Genomic DNA, 19,994 nt, shown 5'->3' on the forward strand with positions numbered 1-19,994 from the left:
GGACTGTAAAGATGGCTCCTGTAAGAAGTTGCTCGCAACTCTCCCCAGCTCTGAGCCAGAGCCACTTCTGGGGCTGAGCCAATTAGACGCCTCCACAATCACTTTTTAAGAAGAAGCCAGAAGAGGAGGAGGTTTCTTCCTCCGTCTTCCTCCATCTTCTTCCTCCTTCTGTCCCTTTCTTCTTCTTCTGGCTGGTGGTGGTGCAAGGAATAGGAACAGTGAGAGAAACAACCATGCGGACTCCAAGGTCAGTGATGAAAGAGAGGAGGAGGTGTGCTGGAGCAGAGACTCCCCTGCATTCTATGGAGAGGACTGGTGAAGCTGAGATTTATTTTCATTTCTTTAAAGACCCTGCATTGGTGGTAGAGACTCATTTTGCTAATGACCCCGCATTAGGGGCAGAGACTCATTTTGCTAAAGCTGACCCCAGACCAGGGGCAGCGATTCACTTCATTAAAGACCCCGAGGCAGGGACAGTGACCATGGCTGAGGAGGCCGTGTCCCATGGCGGGGACCCAACCACTTCACTGCAGATCCCGAGACAGGGGCAGTGATTTTCTTCTTTAAAACTATGGCCAGAAGGAGGGACACTTTATCACTATGGCCAGAGGAAGGGACTCAATATCCACAGCTGTGGGGATACTGTGGGGAGCTCATTAAACTTATGCCCAGAAGAGGCCTTGTCCCGAGAGAGGGACTCTGTAACTGCAGAAACTGCGACCATGGCAAAGAATCCACGCCAGAGATATTCACCAAGGACTGTGTCCCGTGTGAGGGAACCTGTATCGGCAGAAGCCGCAGCTGCTGGGAACAACCCACACCAGAGAAGTTTGTTAAGGACTGTGTCCCGGGGAGGAACCCCGTGTTGGAGCAGGGGAAGAATGCCAGGAGTCGTCCTCATCTGAGAAGACAGAAGCAGCAGAGCCCATCTGTGAGAGACTGACCACATTCCCCATTCCCTGCCCCCCTGAGCTGTTGTGGGGGGAGGAGGTAGAGATATTGGGAGCAGTGAGCTGGGCCTGGGAAGAAAGGAGGGATGGGGGAGGGAGATCTTAAAGTGCTGGTTGTCATTTTCTCATCATCCTACTCCCTTTCTGCTTTTATTCCGTTCTGTTTCTTGTAGAATAAACTTTCCTACTTTCCTCTCTTAAGTTGAGTACCGGAGTCTGTTTTGCCCAGAACCATAATTGGCAGCGAGCCCTCCCTGCCCTTGTCTCAATCCACAACACCCTTGCTTATCTTTTTACTCCCATTTCGCTGGGGCCTCCGCCATCCTAACGAGGGTGGGGGTGAATGGGGGCAGCGAGCAAGAGACTGTCGTGGTGCTGCTGTGCTAGCTGGGCAAACCACGATATAAGGTCTGAGACACTGTATTTAATCAAGCACTTAACGTTTCTTAGATAGGAACAGTTTAAAGTCGAGGTTGGAACCTGACTATTCCTCCTCAATTCACCTTTGACTTGAGTGATGTAATTGATCACACAGCATGTGGTTATTATCAGATAACCTCTCTAATAGACCTATATGTGACAAAGATAAATTTATTTTCCAATGTCTATAATGGAAGTAACATTACTTTTCTAATGTGTTTACTGTTTCCTGTTGCCATTCACGCTATTTCCAGCAACAATTATTTTCTGAAGCTTTAGCTTTCCACCTGAACTACTTTTGTTGTCTTTAATTCTTTTTTTTTTTCCTCAGATTGAGAGTTCCCAGATCTAGAATTTGTGTAGTACTTTTGAAATCTCTAGAATGACATTGAGCTGGCAAAAAACCACAGTTACAATATAAGAAACTGCACTTGGGCCATTGCTATCTCCTGGTCTGGATGTGCACTCCTTCCCCAGGCAGTATTGCCCTGGTAATGTGTTTCATTACATTTAAGAAGTGTAGATAGTAGGCTACATGGAATCTTTCAGCATTGTGAAAGCCATCATCCATAAGACTTAATTTTTAATAATTTGCATGTGGCTCAGGTAAAGATTTTTTTTCCTCTCTTGCCATTTAAGGCTCACTAACTGACAACGAGGAAATGTTTATATTTCCTCATTATTTGAGATGAGACCTTTGCAAATTGGTCCATGTGCCAGTAAGTGTAGAGCAGCAGCAATCTTTCTCTACTTGTGTCTTCAGTAGCCAACACACCTTGGAGGTAGCAGACACACAGCATGTTACAAATTTTTCTTTACAGTAAATATTTGACATGGATCAAGTCTTTTTCTACTTGGATTGAACTGTCAACTTAAAAACTTCCTTGGGTAAAGTATCCATGCTGTAGTGAGTTTGTTAGTCTAGGAATTTGACATGTAAATTCAAAGGAAATTGTGTTAGAGAACAAACATTTTAGGGTACCTGTATAATACTGGGAATTCAGGGTTTAACTGTATGTCACTACAACCTTGATTTTGTTTTATTCAATTAACTTGTGTGATTATATCAGTGGATCAAGATCTTTGATCACAGTGATCATCTCTTTAAAGCAAAGCCCCTATGGCTTAAACATCCCTGTTCTGAACATTCTGAACAGTCAGTGTGGAGCTTGTGCAATAGTCTTGCTACAATGGTCAGTCTGTTCTTGGAGTGACTTTTTCACCAGAGAGCTCCAGCTCAGACAAGTTTTCATTGCTTTAACTGTGCTGAGCCTACGCATAGCCACAGAAAATTGATGCCAAACACAAACCAGCCAATCTCTGCACCACAGTTTCTCCATTGTCCTGTTGTTTTCCTCTCTCTCTGTCTCAAGGAGACTGATCTTGGGCTCACATCTTTCTTGTTAGCATCTCAAAGATTCTTGGAGGCCACTGTAATGTCATCACTTTTTTCCCATAGGAGACATCTGAAAAATGGTGAAGAGGAGATGTTAATGGCAGAAGATCACGGGCCTGATTTGATTCAGTCTCGGGATTATAGGAGGCAATGTGAGATCAGCAGCAGCAGTTCAGCGTACTATCACTGCAAGGAGGAGGAAAGAGAACACCTGATAGCCCATGAGAGTTTGGATTATTTGCCTTCACACAGTAAAGTTTATAAGAAGTGGCTACAAGAGAAAACGTACAGGTAAACTTACCTTGAATGATGTTAAATTTCCTCTAAGCTATGGGTAATTTGAACAATCCACGGAAATGCCTGATAGCAGAAAGAATTAAGAAGATGTTATTTGTTGTTTCTGTACATAGGAAAATATTTGAATGGAATGTAGAAGGGGGACAAGTGACAAGCAACTTTGATTAAGAGCATTTTTTTGAAAGTGCTTATTCCTTTGCTATTGACAAATTACTGAATATGAAAAAAACAATTAACTACTCAATGTATGCAACTTAAAAGGAAGAGACTTTGCAGAGGTTTGGGGAGAATATTTTCTTACTGAGACTTTCTTCGAAATTCCCTGCCTCAGTGTATTCTGTAGGAAGTGTTTGAATCTCAGTAGGGGTGCTCTAGTCTAGATGATACTAGAAATAAATAAAAAATTAGTATTGGTGTACAGTTGCTATTACAACTGTAAGTTTAGGAAAGACAGAAACTAGAGGTAAAGGTTTGCATATTTATATCATAGGTATTTAGAGCATTAGTTGCGGTAGAAGAAAACAGAAATTACTTTGAAATGAATTCTGAGTGCTCTATTGAATGCTTAATTACTGAGTCACATAATTGAATGTTGAGATGGCAGCAAACAATTACCTTCTGAAAGCAGATTGCACTGCTACCTATGTATTTAAAAAAAACCCACAACAACAAACCCCCCAGATCGAACCATGTTACTTACCCCAATGGAAATGGTTTTTGCCTGAAGGTAGGCTTTTAAAGAGTTCATGGCTAAAATAGCCTCTTGCACCTACAGTCACAATTTATAATCAAAATGCTCTAAAAATGGAACTTACATGTTCATGAGAGGAAACATGGCAAATGGTCCTGTGCTATAGGCTAAAAGGTAACTGTGTTCTGTTTCTAGAAAGGAGTGGGATCGATGGCTGCTGATGGGGCTAATCGGAACAGCAGTTGGGATGCTGGGCTTTTTGATTCATCAGATAATTGACTCTCTCATCAAATTGAAATGGGACTTAGTGGAAAATTACCTACAGGTGAGCAAGAAAATGTCAGAGTGGCCTCTTCAGTGTGTTTTTATTAAAAAATGAACATTAAAAAGTTTTAAATGACTAGAGGTGCTGTCTGTTTAGGTGGATATGGACATTGGATATCCTGTGGTGATTTGGTGTCTTTGCTACAACTTAACCTGTAGTACAGTATAGTATCTGCTGGTATTCTTTTCATGAGATGGATGTAGAGAGTCTTTTAAAATATTGTGGTCACCTTCCTCCTCTTTTTATATATTGCTTCAGGTATTGTTGATGTCCCAGGGAAAGGATTAGGTTTCTCGTAAGGTACTTTGTGAACATGAACCTGATATCAAATATCTCATTTCTTTCTATGTCTAAGTTATCTTTTGCTAATGCTGTAATAGATTATAGTGGAATGATTAATTGGTCTTTGATGGGTACTATCATGTCTGATAATTGGGATGGTGGTGGTAAAAATCACTGAACGGCTAAAACTGATGTAAATGTTAAGGCAACTCTGATCTTGACTGCTTGTTTTTCTCACCTGTAGAGAAAAGCAAGTGGTACAATTTTTGCCTGGTTTGTGGTATCTGTGGTAGATAGTATGAATACTGAATAGCTTCTTGTGACAAAGGGGCTTTGAGCTTCTGTTCTAGTTGAATCCTGACCAGAGGGGTTTAGGGATCCTGTCAGCTGGTGCTGGTGGGAACCTGTATAACCATCAAGCACGGTGTGCAGCCAATAGATGCAGCAAATTGTGCAGAAGAGGCCAGGGGCAGGGCTGACGGTGCTTTTGTGCTTGGCAATGGTGGCAAGGAGGTGCCAGAGATCACTTCCAGCACCTGGGGGAGAAATTACCCCTGACTTGGCAGAGGCTCAGTGGGCTCCTGAGGGAGGGTGCAGCTATGCAGGTGTCTGGAGGCTGCAGGTAGTACCTGGGTCCTCTTGCTGAGGCTGAAGCACGGCAGATTAGCTCCTTATCTGCTCATTGTCTCCACAGATACAGTGGGATAGCTGACACTGCTGGAGTGCTGCAGTGGCTGGATACAGACTCTTTAGGAAGGACAGACTAGAATGATTAGGAGGGGCAATTGCTCCTTTTTCTTTGTGTTTATGGATAGAGGCCTACCTTGGGACAGATGAAGGTTAGCTGAGACCTTGTGGATCTGGGTTAGAGGGTACACTGACTTGCAGTGTTGGGAGTCTGTTATGCTGGATTCTGAAGAATTAGACAAGGCTGTCTTCAGACAATTGGAAGAAATCTCATGGTCACCAGCCCAGATCCTTATCAGCAAACCACCCCACTATCTACTGGAAGGAAAACACAGCAGGGCACAAGCAATTTATGAGGTTTCTGGAGTGCATTGATAACAATTTATTGGTAGATAATTGGGAAGCCAATGAGGAGATATGCTCTCTTGGACCTTGTACTTATACACAAGGAAAGACTGGTCAGAAGTTTGAAGGCTGGAAGCAGCACTGACCATGAGATGATGGAGTGCAGGATCTTGAGATAAGGAGGAAAAGCAAAAAGCAAGATTCATTCTGGACTTCAGGAGAGCACTTTGGTGTATTCAGGGATCTGCTTCGAAGAATCCCAAAGGAGTATCCCGGAGAGAACAGGGATCCAAAGAGCTGTGTAGTTTTCAGGGGTTATCTCCTCCTTGATGAATAACAGTCCATTCCAATGAGCAGGTTATTAAGTAAAAGGTGGCAGGAAGATCTTCACAAAAATCAAATATAAAAAGGAAGCATGTGAGAGATGTGAAGCACGGATAGGTGACCCAGGAGGAACACAGAGACACTGTCTGAGCATGCAGGGATGTGGTTAGGAAGGCCAAAAGTGCACCTGCAGTTGAATCTGATTAAGAATGTTGAAGGGAAACAAGAAAGGAAGGAGTTGTCTACAGGTACCTTGGCAGCAAAAGGAAGACTAGGAAAAATGTGGACTTGTTACTGAACTGGATAGGGGACTTGGTGACAAAGGACTGTGGAAAAGGCCAAGCTACTCAATATCTTCTCTGAGGGAGCCGGGTTATGTCATTATGAGGCCATTCTCAATTATCTTGAAAGGTCATTGCAATTGAGGAGAAGTTCCTGAGGACCGGAGGAAGCCAGTATCACTTCTGTCTTCAAGAAGGACAAAAAGAAGGATCCAGGGAACTACAGGCCAATCAACCTCATCTTGACCCCAGGAAGAGGATACAGCAAATAATCCTGGAAAGCATTTGTAACTGTATGAAGGATAGGAAGGTGACTGGGCATAGTTGACATAGATATATGGTGGATAACAACCTTCTACAGTGAGATAAATGGCGCAGTAGATGTTCTTTACGGTGACTTCAGCAAGGCTTTCATTGCTGTTTCCCATAATATCCTCATAGACAAACTGATGGTGTTACGGGTTTGATATAAGTCAACAGTGAGATGGATTTAATGGGCAGAACTGCTGGCCTTCAAACGTTATTAGTAGCACAGAGTCCAGCTGGAGGTTCGTCACCACAGATATATCCCAGAGATTTAGTACTGGAGTCAGACACTGCTGAATATCTTCACTAATGACCTGAATGATGGGGCAAAGTGCACCCTCAGCAACGTTGCAGACAAATGCAAAACTGTAAGGAAGCAGTGCTTGATAGACCAGATGGCTGTAGTGTCAACAGCTTCCTGGGCTGCATTAGGAGGACTGTTGCCAGCAGGTTGAGGGAGATGATCCTTCCTCTCTGTTCAACACCAGTACTGTGTCCAGTTCTGGGCTGTCTGGTACAAGGGACATGTGGCTGTGTCCTGTACTATTCTGTGAAATCAGATAATGAATTAATGCTGCCAGCTGCTGAAGGACAGATCTCAATCCACAGAAATGCAGGGGAAGCCTTGTTCTGTGGAACAGGTGAAGGCTGAATATATGAGAAGGAATATCCAAGAAATGAAAAAGTTTAGGATTTCCATACGGAAAGCATATATAATGCTTTTGGAATAATAGTTCCCTGATGTTTGTTATTCTTGTGTTTTAACCCCAGCCTGCAACTAAGCACCACCCAGCCACTTGCTCACACCCCAGCCCTTTCCCCCCAGCGCAATGGGTTACTTAGGCATGGATCAGTAGGTTGTGAGCAATCGCATTGTGCATTACTTGGGTTTGTTCGGATTTCCTTTCCCCTTTCTCTCTCTTTTTGCTATAATTATTTTCATTGCAATTATTATTATATATAATTGTAATTATTATATTTTATTTCCCTTTAGCTATTGAACTATTCTTATGTGAACCCATGAAGCTGAGAGGTTTTTTTCCCCGATTCTCCTCCCCATCCCACTGGGGTGATGGTGATGGAGTGAGCGAGCAGCTGCATGGTGCTTAGTTGCTGGCTGGAATTAAACCATGACACTTACATACAAACTATGCGTATGTTTATAAAACACATAAACAGTGGATGAGTACACATGGGTACATGTATGTATGTATGCATTTGAATACATGCATATGTGTACATATACACACTAAAGTATAAATAAAGAATATATAGAGGGAAACCACAGTTTGATTCCAGTGAATCACAACAACTGTTACACACACTGTTGGTCTTATTGTACTATAAAATTTGTCCTATTTTATTAATAGGTAAGCTCTCACAGGTTCTGACATTAGTACAATCATTTAATTCCTCCCCTAGAAGACCATCCCATCTAAATACTTCCTTCAGCTATAGATAAGCAGAACTCATTTTCATGCACTTTAGTGTTCATACTGCACAATGCGCTTACAAAAGCCTTGATGGGACACACTGCTGGGAAGGCTGGGGTGGCCATCTGTAATGCAGTGACTTCAGAAATGCAAGGGATGTGTTTGACCTGTGCACACAATGAATCACAGCTGAGCGCTGTGGAAGGCAACAAAGTGTGTGGGAGCTGAGGAGATCTGGAGACAATACAGCTGAGGTCAGCCCAAGCACAGACAAACCAACCAAAAACCTGGGGAGACTGAAACATGTTTTTTAAGTATCAGAAGGCCTAGTAGGAGAGGTTGGTTAAAATAAAGCAGGAGGGTGCTTGTTTGCGTATGTTCCGTCTACAAATAATAGCTGCTAATTCATAAAGGTAATTATTAGTGTAAGACTTGGAAGCCTCCATTCAGGAAAAATGTCTCCCAAAGACACTGTTTAGCATTTTCTTGTGTGTGTAATTAAGGTTATTTAATTATGCTGCTGACCTGAAAAGGGCTTTGATGAGTAAAAATATATCCTTTATAGTGTTTTTAGAGATGGGCAAGAAGTCCCTTAAAAAGATGATGACTCTGAAAGTCATCACTGCCGTCTTTCTCAAGAGCCAGCACTGCTTATTTTCGTTTCTCCCTATGGTACCCCTTCTGCCTGTGGGACAAAAGATGATTGAAAAGTGGGACATACTCTATGGGTACTGATGTAGTAATCTACTTGTCCACCGAACAGGATGGCAACGTCCACATGACTTGGCTGTGTGCACTTGGGTCTGGGCTGGCCATGGTAGTTCTCTCTTCAGGCTCAGTGCTGGTAAGTGTTGCGTCTCATACAGATCAATCCTATAGTGCTGTGATAAATCAAGTTTCCTGTTCTTCTAAATACCGGTGAATTCAGTATTTTATTTAAACAAAAAACACCTCTAGTGTACAACCCAGTTGGAGACCTCTCTCTTGGCTTTCAGCCTACAGCTGGATTACACCCTCCATAACTTGTATAAAAGTGTCTGGGGTGAAATCAGTGGTGGTAGCAATGCAATTTGCACTTAGCATGTGGTGTTTATAAAATAAATACAAATGGCAGCTGGTGTAACTTGTGAAAACTTGATGTTTGGAGAGGGCCTAAGCCAAAGTCCATCCGCCCATATAAAAGTTAATGTTGGTTTTAGATTGAGCTTTTAGCTGTGCTATATGAGTATTGCTTGTAGCCGCAATGAGTAGTTTTATGAGGCAGAAAGACTAAAATATTGAGTCTTTCTGTCATTTACTGTCCTACTGTGTTCAATTTAATTATAGGCAGGCAATTAACAGCATAGACAAGAGGAGAAGTGAATGTTTTGCTGACCTTACCCTGAAATCCAGCAACAGTAGGAAAAGGGAATTTGCTGTTATACGGGTAGTAACTGGCCAGTTGTAAGCTACCTGAAGTCTGAACTGACTCGATAAATCATTCAGGTTCAGACATGGACCATTCCTTGCAGACAGCCTATGCAAAAACAAGAGGCTGATTGGTTTCAGGCATCAGGGTCAGGGATGGCAGGGTGCTAGAGCAGGGACCCTTGTCAGTTGTTTCCTTCTGTCATTACCCCTCAGTATGTGTAGAACAATGCTATCGGAAGCCTGAATTTTTGTGTGTAGCCAGAAGTTATAAGTGTATCTTATATTGTCTCTTAATTCTGGGAAAATTTCTTCATTAACAAGAGCAAGCTGAGGACTGGACTGAAACACTGCGTCCCTAGATGCATTTAACACATCAGCATCTAATGATTGTTGACTCTGTTTCTCTGTTTTTGTATTTTTTTTCTACTTTTTCAGTTCTTTTGCCCTGCAGGTTCACCGTCTGGCTTGCCAGAGATCATTGGGTACTTGAATGGCACTTCTATTCGACATCTTTTTAACATCAAGACCTTTTTAGGGACATTTGTCTCATGCGTGCTGGCTGTAGCCTCTGGGCTCTTCTGTGGGCCAGAAGGTCCCATGATCCATTTGGGGTAGGAAATAACAGACAAAAATTAAAGCTATTCAGACTGAGGGTATGGGCTTGCAATGTCTGTCTTGGTGGTGGTGCTGGCTTAAAAAATGCCACCTTGCATTTGAAGCTCTTCTCACCCATGCTGAACCCTGCTTTGCATTAGCACAACTCCTCATGCCTCACAGTGAAGAAAACCAGGGTTTTTTTGCTGTGTGCTTTCAATAGTGGCTTGATTTCCTTCTACCATTCCCCATGAGGCTCAACAAGCAGTTATCTGGACAGCTGCATTCAGTTTTGTTTCTGAAAGCAACCTGTCTCGCAGCCATGGCCTGCTGGCTGCTTTGCTTCTCATAGAACTGCTTTTACCTTTGCAAAGTCTGTGTGTAAAAACAGAGCAAGTCTCAAGTGGCTGTGCACAAAAGGGTCAGGAATTTCACAGCCACCTGCAGTAGGGCTGTAAGTGGCAGTGCAGGGTGCACAGGGTGGACAGCCAGGCCCTTGGGGTCCACGTTTCCAGTTTACAGACATGGCAGCTGCCAGTGCTAGCTGAGGGTGACCACAGACACCAGGCCCTCCTTTGCAAGTGCTGCAAAGGGCTGATGGCAACTCAGGGTGGAGCTGTTGTGGTCCAGAGCCTTGTGAGAATCATAGGATCATTTTGCTTGGGAAAGACCTTTAAGATCATCGAGTCCAACCACTAACCTCACATTGCCAAGCCCATCACTAAACCACGTCCCTCAGCACCTCATCTATGCGTCTTTTGAATATCTCCAGGGATGATGACTCCACTACCTCCTTGGGCAGCCTGTTCCAATGCTTAATAACCCTCTCGGTGAAAAAGTTTTTTCTAATGCCCAGTCTAAGGGGAGAGGAAGGTTGCTCAGTCCTTCTCTGTAGGTTAGAGTGGTTCTTAAATTTTACCATGTTGCAATACAGCCAAACTTAGTAACTGCAGGAAAGATTTTGGGCTTCTTTGTTTTGATTTCCTTTATTCACTGTTTAGAGGAGAATCTTGCAGTGCTTATTACTGTTTTTAAACCATATCTTGAGTAGAGATGGTAAAATTAGTCTCTGCTAACATGATAATTTGTTGTCTGATTTGCTGCTTTATTTCTGATCCTTTTTGGTTTTGGAAGTCATTTGTCCTTGAGGTTTGTTCTCTTCCTCTTCACCACCCTGTCTAAACCTGTTCTTTTCCTCACCATCCTTTCACATTTTCTGGTACTCTGTGAGTTTATATTTATTTATTTATTATATAGAGGTGCAGCACCCTAGAGGATGACTCAGATGTTCAAAAATAGGAGCACATGGTTAGTCAGAGGCAGCCACAAACCATCCAGACAATGATTACCAAGGTTTAACTGTCCCTTTAGGTTTCTTTTGTTTTCTTTGCTTTCAGACACTTGTCTCCAGGAGTTCAGAGCTGCAGCTGTGATTTTTTTTTTTTCTTTTTTTTTCTTTTTTTCCTTTGCCTTTGTGCTGGGTTGGTAATAGTGATGCACAAGCCAAAGAACTGAATCATATTTCCATGAAGAAAGTCAGCATGGTATTAATGTGACGCCTTTTCAAAACATAAGAATTAAGAGCTAGTTTAATTTAATTAAGCTGGAACCCTCTACCATTTTTATTAAACATAAACACACATAAGTTGCTTAAAGCCTCTGAGAGATTTGTTAAGGCTCCTAATTTAAGTCTTGTAGAAAAGCCTTCCAAGATTATACAAAGAATAGATTTTTCATTTCAATAAGAGTTTGGATTTTTTTTCCATTTAAATGTAGTTTGAAGTGCTGCCTGGGAACACACTGTAATAATTTAAATCATGACACATTTTCTGTTTGAAGTAGGACTGTTCTGGATGCTGCTGTGGTCATTAACCTGGGAATAGATGATTGAAATGCTGGACTATAGTCTGACATGTCACCACACTTGGACAGACATTAACACGCAGTTCTTTAAAAGGCATTTCATGGTCCATCATCACAACACTCCTTGCAAAATAGACATTCAAGTCTCTGAGTCGAGAACCTGAAAGTCTTTAGTAGCCTCCTGCTTTATGTCAACGGGCCTTTGCATATTTAAAAGATGTGTTCAACATTTTCCACGTTTAAATCTGTTGGAACCAATCTGTCTTTGCTGCTGCACTCCAGCTAAGGTGCTATGCTCCCCTGCCTTTAACCATGGCTGATTTATGAGCCATTTACTGAAGAGTGCTCTGAATTATACAATATCCCTTTTAGCGCTCTCCTGGGTTGTGGCCTGAGCCAGCTGCAGTCAGACACCCTTGGCGTCCACCTTCCGATCTTCACCAGATTTCGGAATTCGGCTGATAAGTAAGTGATGGGCAGAGCGGTGGGCTCTGGGGGGGGGTGCCCTGTGCCTCGAGGGTGTCTGGCAAGTTGCTGGTGAGCCCATTGCACCCGGAAGGGAAATGGAGATGCTGCTCTGGCAATCTTTCAGCTTTCCTGCTGTTTGTTACTTTGGAATGGGGAAAAAGCCACCCACTCTAATTAAAATGAAGTTGTTTAATTACATTTGAGTTCTTTAATTAAAAGAAAGTTCCCAAGTTGTTTTACTGAGTGCTTGTGAAATAATATGTTAGTAGTGAAGACCTTTTCCCATTGCTTCTGGGTTGTATAAGGAGGGAGAAAAGTGCAGGATTTTTCTCCTGGGCTTTATGCTTAGATTAATGATACCAGCCCAAGGTAAAAAGAGATGATGGGAATTGCACAATGTGCATAGGGAGATCTTGCATTATTTTTCCAGTTTTGAAAAAGTAGATTGTTTGTGGCAATCTTAAAATCTCTCTCTTCCCATGCATGTCTGTGAGATAACTCTTGTAAGCTCTCTATTGTAAACAGTTCTACTGAAATTGACATTAGTTTGCAAAAAAAGAAATTACCATCCAGAAGACATAAAGTAGTTTGTATTTATTGTCATGTTGACATACAAAACCCTATACAGTGCGGGATTATTTTTCTAAAGCAAGGAAAAAAAAGACAGACTCCCATAGGTTAATTTCCTAAAGAAATAAAAAGAATTCACACGAACAGCCACTGTGAATGATCTGTAGCTTAAAAGAATATTAAAAAGCACTAAAGGGAAGATATGGGATCTCTGTTGCTGTTAGCCTGTTAAGATTAGTCATTTAAATAAATCTGAGACATACTGGTTTAACGAAGTGTTAGTCATGGAAGAAATCAGCAATTGTGGTAAGAGTAGCAGTGAAAACTTTTGGATCCAGTTATAATTGGAAAGAAACATTAGCCTGCAGTCAGGAGCCACCCTGGGAGAGGCAGGCTGTATGAAAGTCCCCTACATCGAGAGAGTTGTTGGTGAGCAGCAGAGACAAATTTCAGTGTAAATGAGACCATGCTTCTTTATGAAGACCAGAATGAAAGTCTCCCATGCCCTTGGTGTCTTTTGGAGTTACGTAGGTGCAAGAGATGTACCCTTTCCAAGAACAGTCACAGGCAGAGCAGTAACATAGCACGTGTTAGGACATTGAAGGACCTTAAGGTGTTCCTCCACTGGGTAGCTCTAACAATGTGTAGAAGAGATCTAATTTAATTGTTAATTCTACTGGTGGGACAGGTAGCATGTACAACTGATGGCAGCAAAAAGTTGTAGACTTCCAGAAAAAGCTTGCTCAGATTTCACTGTGGCATACAGTAACTTTTGAGTTTGCTGCTGCTGGGAGTAATATCTCTGTGAAGATACAACATAGAAGTAAAAATCCATGCACAACAGTGTCTAACTCAGCATTTGTGAGTTGGGAAATATCAGACAAAGCTGCCTGTGTAGCTTTTCTGGAGGACTTTGTTAAGGGCTTTGACACATGAACTCTCTAATCTTTTCCCTTACTTTCTGTCCGTTATCCTCATTGTCACCTATTTTTATACTGTTAAAATTTTTGGACACCACAGAGAAGTCAAAGGGCCTCCTAATGTAGAGGTGACTCTGATCTGTTTGGTTTTTTTGTTTGCGTATTTGGTTTTTTTTGTTTCCTGAGAATGTGACATTTCTTAGTATTAAAAACATGCAAGATTTTTGTATAGTCATTGGCTTCAGCTAGTATTGAATGATCAGCATTTCTGCAAATTGTCACTGAGGCCTCAGGTAACAAGCACATCCAGAGGATGTAAGTTTTACAAGCTGGTGAGCTCTAGTGATTAGGGCATTGTATGTATCAGCATCACCAGAGCATCCCCTGTGAAGGCTGGACTTGAATCTCATTTTCCAAGGCAAAGTTCAAGCCTAATTGTATTTTGTCTTTCTATATCCTTCCATCTGTTTTGCACACTGCGGTCTTCCTTAAAAATGTAGGATTTGTCTGATGCAAGATGTAATCAAATGAGTGGTTTGGAAAGGAAATTATTTTGTGTGCAGAAAAATGATGATAGTAATGTATGTATAAAGAAAAACTGCCCATTAATGCCTGCCTTTTTTTTTTTTTTTTCCCTTTACTGCCACTGTCTCACAGTGCAAATCTCTGCCATTTGAGCTGCTGGTACAGCTTACAGCAACAGAAGTTTGTTGCTCTTTGGGGTGTAAGCAAGCTCCACAACTTTACAGGGAGGGAGACAAGGCATATGTGTTCCCCATGGATTTCTCAGGAATTTATAGACTGAGGCAGCATGTTGACCCTACAGACTATGGGGCTGTTACAGAGTCATAGAATCTCAAGGGCTGGAAGGGACCTCGAAATATCACTCACATTCTCTAGTGAGATCCTCTCATTCTCTTACGAATCCCAAACTTCCTTACTGCAGTATTTCACCCCTGTGACTGCACTGCTTCCAGGGTGTGAAGTGGTGTATCTGCCTGGTGTTAGGCTGGTTGGTCCTAGATCAGCAACTTGCTAGTATGTCACAATGGTGCTCACACAAAATTGTAGGGCTGAGGGTTTTCTTAAAGCCCAGAGGTCAAGACAGAGGGATCTGAACTCAAATGCTAGAGATGGAAGGTGGTATAATGACCCTAAAATAAGCCATCAGATCTGTAAATTTAGCCCTATAAACCCAGCTTAGATGAAAATGATGTTTATGGAGGTTTTTGTTTCTTTTTACCTCCTGAATTTTGACTCTTCTCCGTGCTGCAGGCGCAGTTTCATTACGGCTGGTGCGGGAGCAGGGATAGCTTCAGTATTTCGTGCCCCTATTGGTGGGCTCTTGTTCACATTAGAAGAAGTGTCTTCATTCTGGGACATCAGGCTTGCCTGGCAAACCTTCTTCTGCTGCTTGATGGCTACCTTCACCACAGATTTACTGTCCTCTTCGCTCTACGGGTTTGCTTACAGAGGTCATTTTGGATTTTTTGAAGCAGAGAAAAGAATTTTATTTTGGGTACGTACTGTGTGGGTATGGAAGGAAATAAAATCAGGGGTTTAAGCTAGTCTCTTTCAGCATTGTTACTGGGGGCGTGGTGGGGAAGGGGGACTGAAAAGGGAAAATGCCGACATAAGCACATTTATCTGATCAGTGGATATGAAAGCCTTCCCACTATATATCTGACAATCACTTGGAGATGACAGAGTTGTTTTGTTCTAAATTAATGAAAACAAATAGACAAAGCATCTACTATTTTCTTATTAGCTGATCATAGAAGTTATTATGATAACTTTCTGTATTGGTGCTGGATAGGAGAGAGATAATTTGACGTAAAGGAAGAAACAGAAAAGCCCTTAAGTGTGGTATCCTCCTGTAATTGGCTTGAGCTCTCTGTTGTTGTTGCAGGCATTGCTGTACTGTGCCCTTGTTCCTTGGTGCTTACAGATGAAACAGTTGAAAATATTTAATCACTATTTATTTGTTGCTGGTTGCACAATGTAGGTGACCTTCAGCCTCAGCTACCTTTACTTTATTCCTTCCAGCATGACACTGCCTTGATCTTTGAATTTTACCTCATGTCCACCTGAAAACAAATGCTTTTATTATCATGTGTTTTGCTAATTTTTATTGCAAGATTATTCAAGAGCTATATGCAAGTATCACGATCTCCATTTCTTGTCTAAATATCCTCCTTTGTATTTCATTCGAAGATCAATTAGGGAGCTAGAAATAAAACCTTAGTCTTCTGAATCCCAGTCCGCTTTTTACTAAGTTGTTTCTTTTTTTTCCTAAGATAATTCCCTGATCACTTTCATTGATCTCTGAATTTCTTCTGACTTGTATCTCTCTAGCAACGCAGAAACCAGAGAGGGTAGTATTTTCCACATGTAGGCATATTTTGATTGGGAAAATAGGCAGCTTTATTTTTGCATACATGCTTCCCGATACAACGATTTTGCATACACTAAGCTAAAATACTTGTCACAAGTTTAGCTTTGTCACAAGTTTAACTTTGCTACAAGTTTAGCTTAGGTAAGCAGAGAAGACGTTGGTTTTTCAACCCAAGTCTTTTTGTGGACCAGCTCATAGTGCAGTCACCCAAACAGTTGCAGTGACACAACCAAGAAGATAAAAATCTGTGGCAGAAAGGTGCGATTAAGTGGACAGGCCTTCTGAATCCACATTCATTGCTGAAGCCAGCGTATTGTGTAATGGACAGCTGCATGCACAGGGGAGAGTGGGTTCACTTCAGTTAACATTTCACAGTAAGCATTGATCTTTTAACACTCCTTTTGGGATATTGTCTAAAAAAACCAGTGGATTCCATGTCCTTCTGTCTTCTCTTAGTGTCATGAGAGGGAAAAGCTGGCTAAAATTAGTATCAACATGACTTTTGGCAAGGTTCAGTAGTTTCTGGCTCTCAATGTGGTACAGGTAACCAGAAATGTTTTCATTTCACTGAAGCCAGGGCTCAGGGGAAATTTTGATTCTTTCATGTTTTGTGGCATTAACCAACACAGTTTACAGTGGATAAACTCTGAGTTGAAAGCATGTGGCTTACATTTCCCAAGAAAGGTATTTATTTTCTTTAGTTTCATTCTACCTAGCATAATGTTACAATGGGATTTTATTGTACTCCAGAGCATGAGATTTTCAGGAAGCTTCAATTTGTTTTTACATAGGCTGTTGGATTATTTGTAAGGGTTAAACTTGCTCTGTAGGTAACAGGTTTTTCTTGATGACTGGCCAAAGCCTGTGGTTGATACAACAACAAAAATAAACAATACACTGTACCACCTTTCATTCCCGGCATGTGGGGCCCTTACTTGACTTTACCTTTATTGCCACACACAGGCAGTGTAATGTGCATATATTACTATAAAACAGACTTCTCAGTATTTCTTTCCCTTAGGAAAAATGGAGGGAGAGAGAGAAAACCGCAAAACCATGTGTGTCTTTTTTAGTTTTAATGCAAAATTGGAGTTAAGTAGAATATTACACAAGATTTTTGGGTCCTGCAGTAAATAAACCAGAATTTTTCTATTTCAAATTAAGCTTCTGCTATCTGAATTTCAACATTTCAAACATTAGATCCTTTGGAAAAGGGTGGATTTTGTTGCAACCGTGGGTAAAAATAGCATAATTAAAGCTTTTCTTAGCACATAGAGGACCTACATATGTGATACTTATAGTCCTGATTATAAGGCATAATATACCTAAGTATCTCCTTACTTCCTGAGTGTACTGTGCAGGTGTTTGGCTTTTTGTGCCTGCCTGGGGAATGGCTGCTGGGAATCTCTCTCTTCCAGACCTAGTTTCTCAGTCTGCAGCACCCTATGGACCAAACTCTTTGAGCTTGGCTGGATTTTGACCCTGGCATTCCTCCTCTTAGGAGATACTACCTGTGTTTAGTACAGCTACCTAGTGGATTTGTTAAAGCCTACACAAGTTATAGCAAGAATCATAGAATGGTAGGGTTGGACAAGAATAAGATAAATGTCAAGAAGAGGAGGAAAAAATAAAAAAAGAGTTTAAACAGTAAGAAGGCCTGCACACTTGCTCAAGCAATTTAAGGAAAACCGACTATTTCTTCCATCCAGTGCCTCCAAGATTATACTAGTTTAGGGTGGTTTTTTTTTTTGAAGACAGCCCTTGATATGTGCACTTACTGCTTCTTGCCAGGTGGCTTTTTGAGTGTTATGTGATCTCTTACTCTGTCCAGATCCTAATCTTGACAAAAAGCTTTGTAACTCTAAGCTAGGGCTAAGGAAATAATATCCTCACAGCTTTTGATAGATTGCCACTGATCTGTTGACCTGTTTTTGTTGACTGGAAAATAAAAGATAAAATATGATATTGCTCTCATCTTTGCTGACTATGGAGGAATCAAGCAGAAAATTCAATTACTATTCCAGCTGCCAGATTTTATTCTGTGTTTGTAATTTGTTGTTCTGCAAGTTGTTCTACATCAGCATAAATTTTCACAGTTTTACTTCAATAAATTAACTAACTTATAAATGATTTCAATGCACATAGATGCAGGTTAACAGTAAATGAACATCCCCAAATTAGACACAGAGATAAAACCTGTGTTTCAGAAAAGACTTTTAAAGTGTTCATTAAGACCAGTATGTCATGTTATTTCTTGTGATAACCACAGTGCATCATAGAGGTTTCTGCTATATATCCTAACACCAATGTCTACCTGCTGGTTCCACTCCTGTGAGATGTGCAAGATGAGTACATCATCTCTCATGAGATCAGCTTTAAATTAATTAGCTGAGCTCCCTAAACCACAAGAAAAGATTTATTTCCTGTACAGAAATTATTCAGGTTTTGCAAGAGATGCTGCAGTATTTCATGTCACTGGAAGGACGCTCAGAACATTTTTTTTTCTCCTTTCTTTGACTCAGGTTAAGAACCTGCTGGATGTGAACATCTTGGCCTTTGTTCCAACCATTGCCCTTGGAATCCTTGGAGGTCTCCTGGGAGCTCTCTTTGTTTCCCTAAATATAAAGATTAATAAATTACGTATACAATTCTTTAATTCGATTCAAAAAATATCCCTTAGGAAAACAAGCAAGCTGTTGGAAACTGTGCTCATCCTTGTAAGTAAATGATGCAGTTCTCTTGATTATATAGTATTTATAGTGGCCAGGACAGGTCATAAATTGGATGGATGGAAAAGTAGATCTCACCTGCTGATACTTGATCATGTACAACAGAGTACAGCAAACACACATTTCCAAAGTATATAGAGATGTTTAATGTTGGTGATATGTAAGAATGGAGAAGACATGTTTTGGGTTTTGATTGGTCTGTTTGTTTTTTATGGTTTAATGATTTGTATATTTGACCTGTAGAGTTGCTCTCCCACTGCTGCTCTACTCTGATGATACTATGTCAGCTTAGTGACAGGTAGCAATTATGTTGGTGTGCTTTTGCATTTATTTGCAATCTACAGAGGGCTGTCACAAGTAGATTCTTTGCTAGTGATTGATCCTCTCATACTCCAAAGAGCTTGCTCATGTAGTGGAACCAAGCAGACGTCTTCCTCCACACCTCTGCATCTAAGCACTTTTTCAGCTATTACGTTGGAAAGAACAATTAAGAGACTGTTACAATAACCATATGTATTTTTGCCTCAAAACAACAAAGGAGATCTCTGCCTGTTGTGAGCAGAGTGGATGTGTGAAGAATAAATGTTTTAGAGGGTTTAAAAGTTATGAATAGGTACAGAAAACTGTGGAGCTAACTATGTATCTGGAGTCAGTTATCCCTAGTTGTTACTGATGAAGGTCAGCCTGGAGCCTGAGATGTCCTGGTAGGGCCCATTTTGCCTCTAGGCTTTATAGTTTCCATTTGGCATTATGTGGCTTTGGGGAGGGTCATGCCTTGGAACAAAAAATGATATAGACAAAATGTTCCCATATTTTGAACCTTTAAATAATTTTCCGTTTTACACTTGAGTTATAAATTGGGTATGTTGTTAAATGTGGAGGAAAGAAACCTTCAGAGCTTTCCTACTGCAATTTTATTAAGTTGTGCAAATTTGGGTTTCTGCAAGTTTTTCTAGTGAATACCTGCTTGTTCTAATTTTTCTCTTTTTTTTTGCAACATTTTTGAGCAAGCCTTTCTGTGGAGTTTTCAGACCTTTTAAAATGATGGGATGCCCTTTCTTTAGGGAAACTGGTTCACACTAAAGCCCTTTTCATCTGCCCTCTCTTAGTCAGACTTGCCAGTATGTTTTGTGTATGTTGTGTATATTTTAAATTTCTATTATTGTATACTTTCTTTTCTCTTCCTTCTGGAGAGAGGGTTGCTGAATTGTAGACATGCAGATGCTCTCTTTCTATCAGTCCAGAAATGTCTCAGCAGCCTCTACTCCAAGCCAACAAAAAGACATAAGCTTCAGGGAAAAGTAATCA

The 19,994-nt window shown here is 41.1% G+C and overlaps 1 protein-coding gene across 1 annotated transcript in view; it reads left to right on the forward strand.

The window, feature by feature from the left end:
* The first annotated feature begins 2,806 nt into the window (after nucleotides 1–2,806).
* Nucleotides 2,807–19,994, forward strand: part of LOC133625370 (chloride channel protein C-like) — a 91,747-nt gene continuing 74,559 nt past the window's right edge. The window contains exons 1-7 of the mRNA XM_061995877.1: nucleotides 2,807–3,057; nucleotides 3,950–4,079; nucleotides 8,501–8,581; nucleotides 9,583–9,758; nucleotides 11,977–12,069; nucleotides 14,838–15,081; nucleotides 18,480–18,674. Coding sequence (XP_061851861.1) covers nucleotides 2,807–3,057; nucleotides 3,950–4,079; nucleotides 8,501–8,581; nucleotides 9,583–9,758; nucleotides 11,977–12,069; nucleotides 14,838–15,081; nucleotides 18,480–18,674 — 1,170 coding nt within the window. The remainder of the gene's footprint in view (nucleotides 3,058–3,949; nucleotides 4,080–8,500; nucleotides 8,582–9,582; nucleotides 9,759–11,976; nucleotides 12,070–14,837; nucleotides 15,082–18,479; nucleotides 18,675–19,994) is intronic.

The sequence above is a fragment of the Colius striatus genome, chromosome 4 (genome assembly GCF_028858725.1).
Source record: "Colius striatus isolate bColStr4 chromosome 4, bColStr4.1.hap1, whole genome shotgun sequence".
Taxonomy (NCBI): Eukaryota; Metazoa; Chordata; class Aves; order Coliiformes; family Coliidae; genus Colius; species Colius striatus.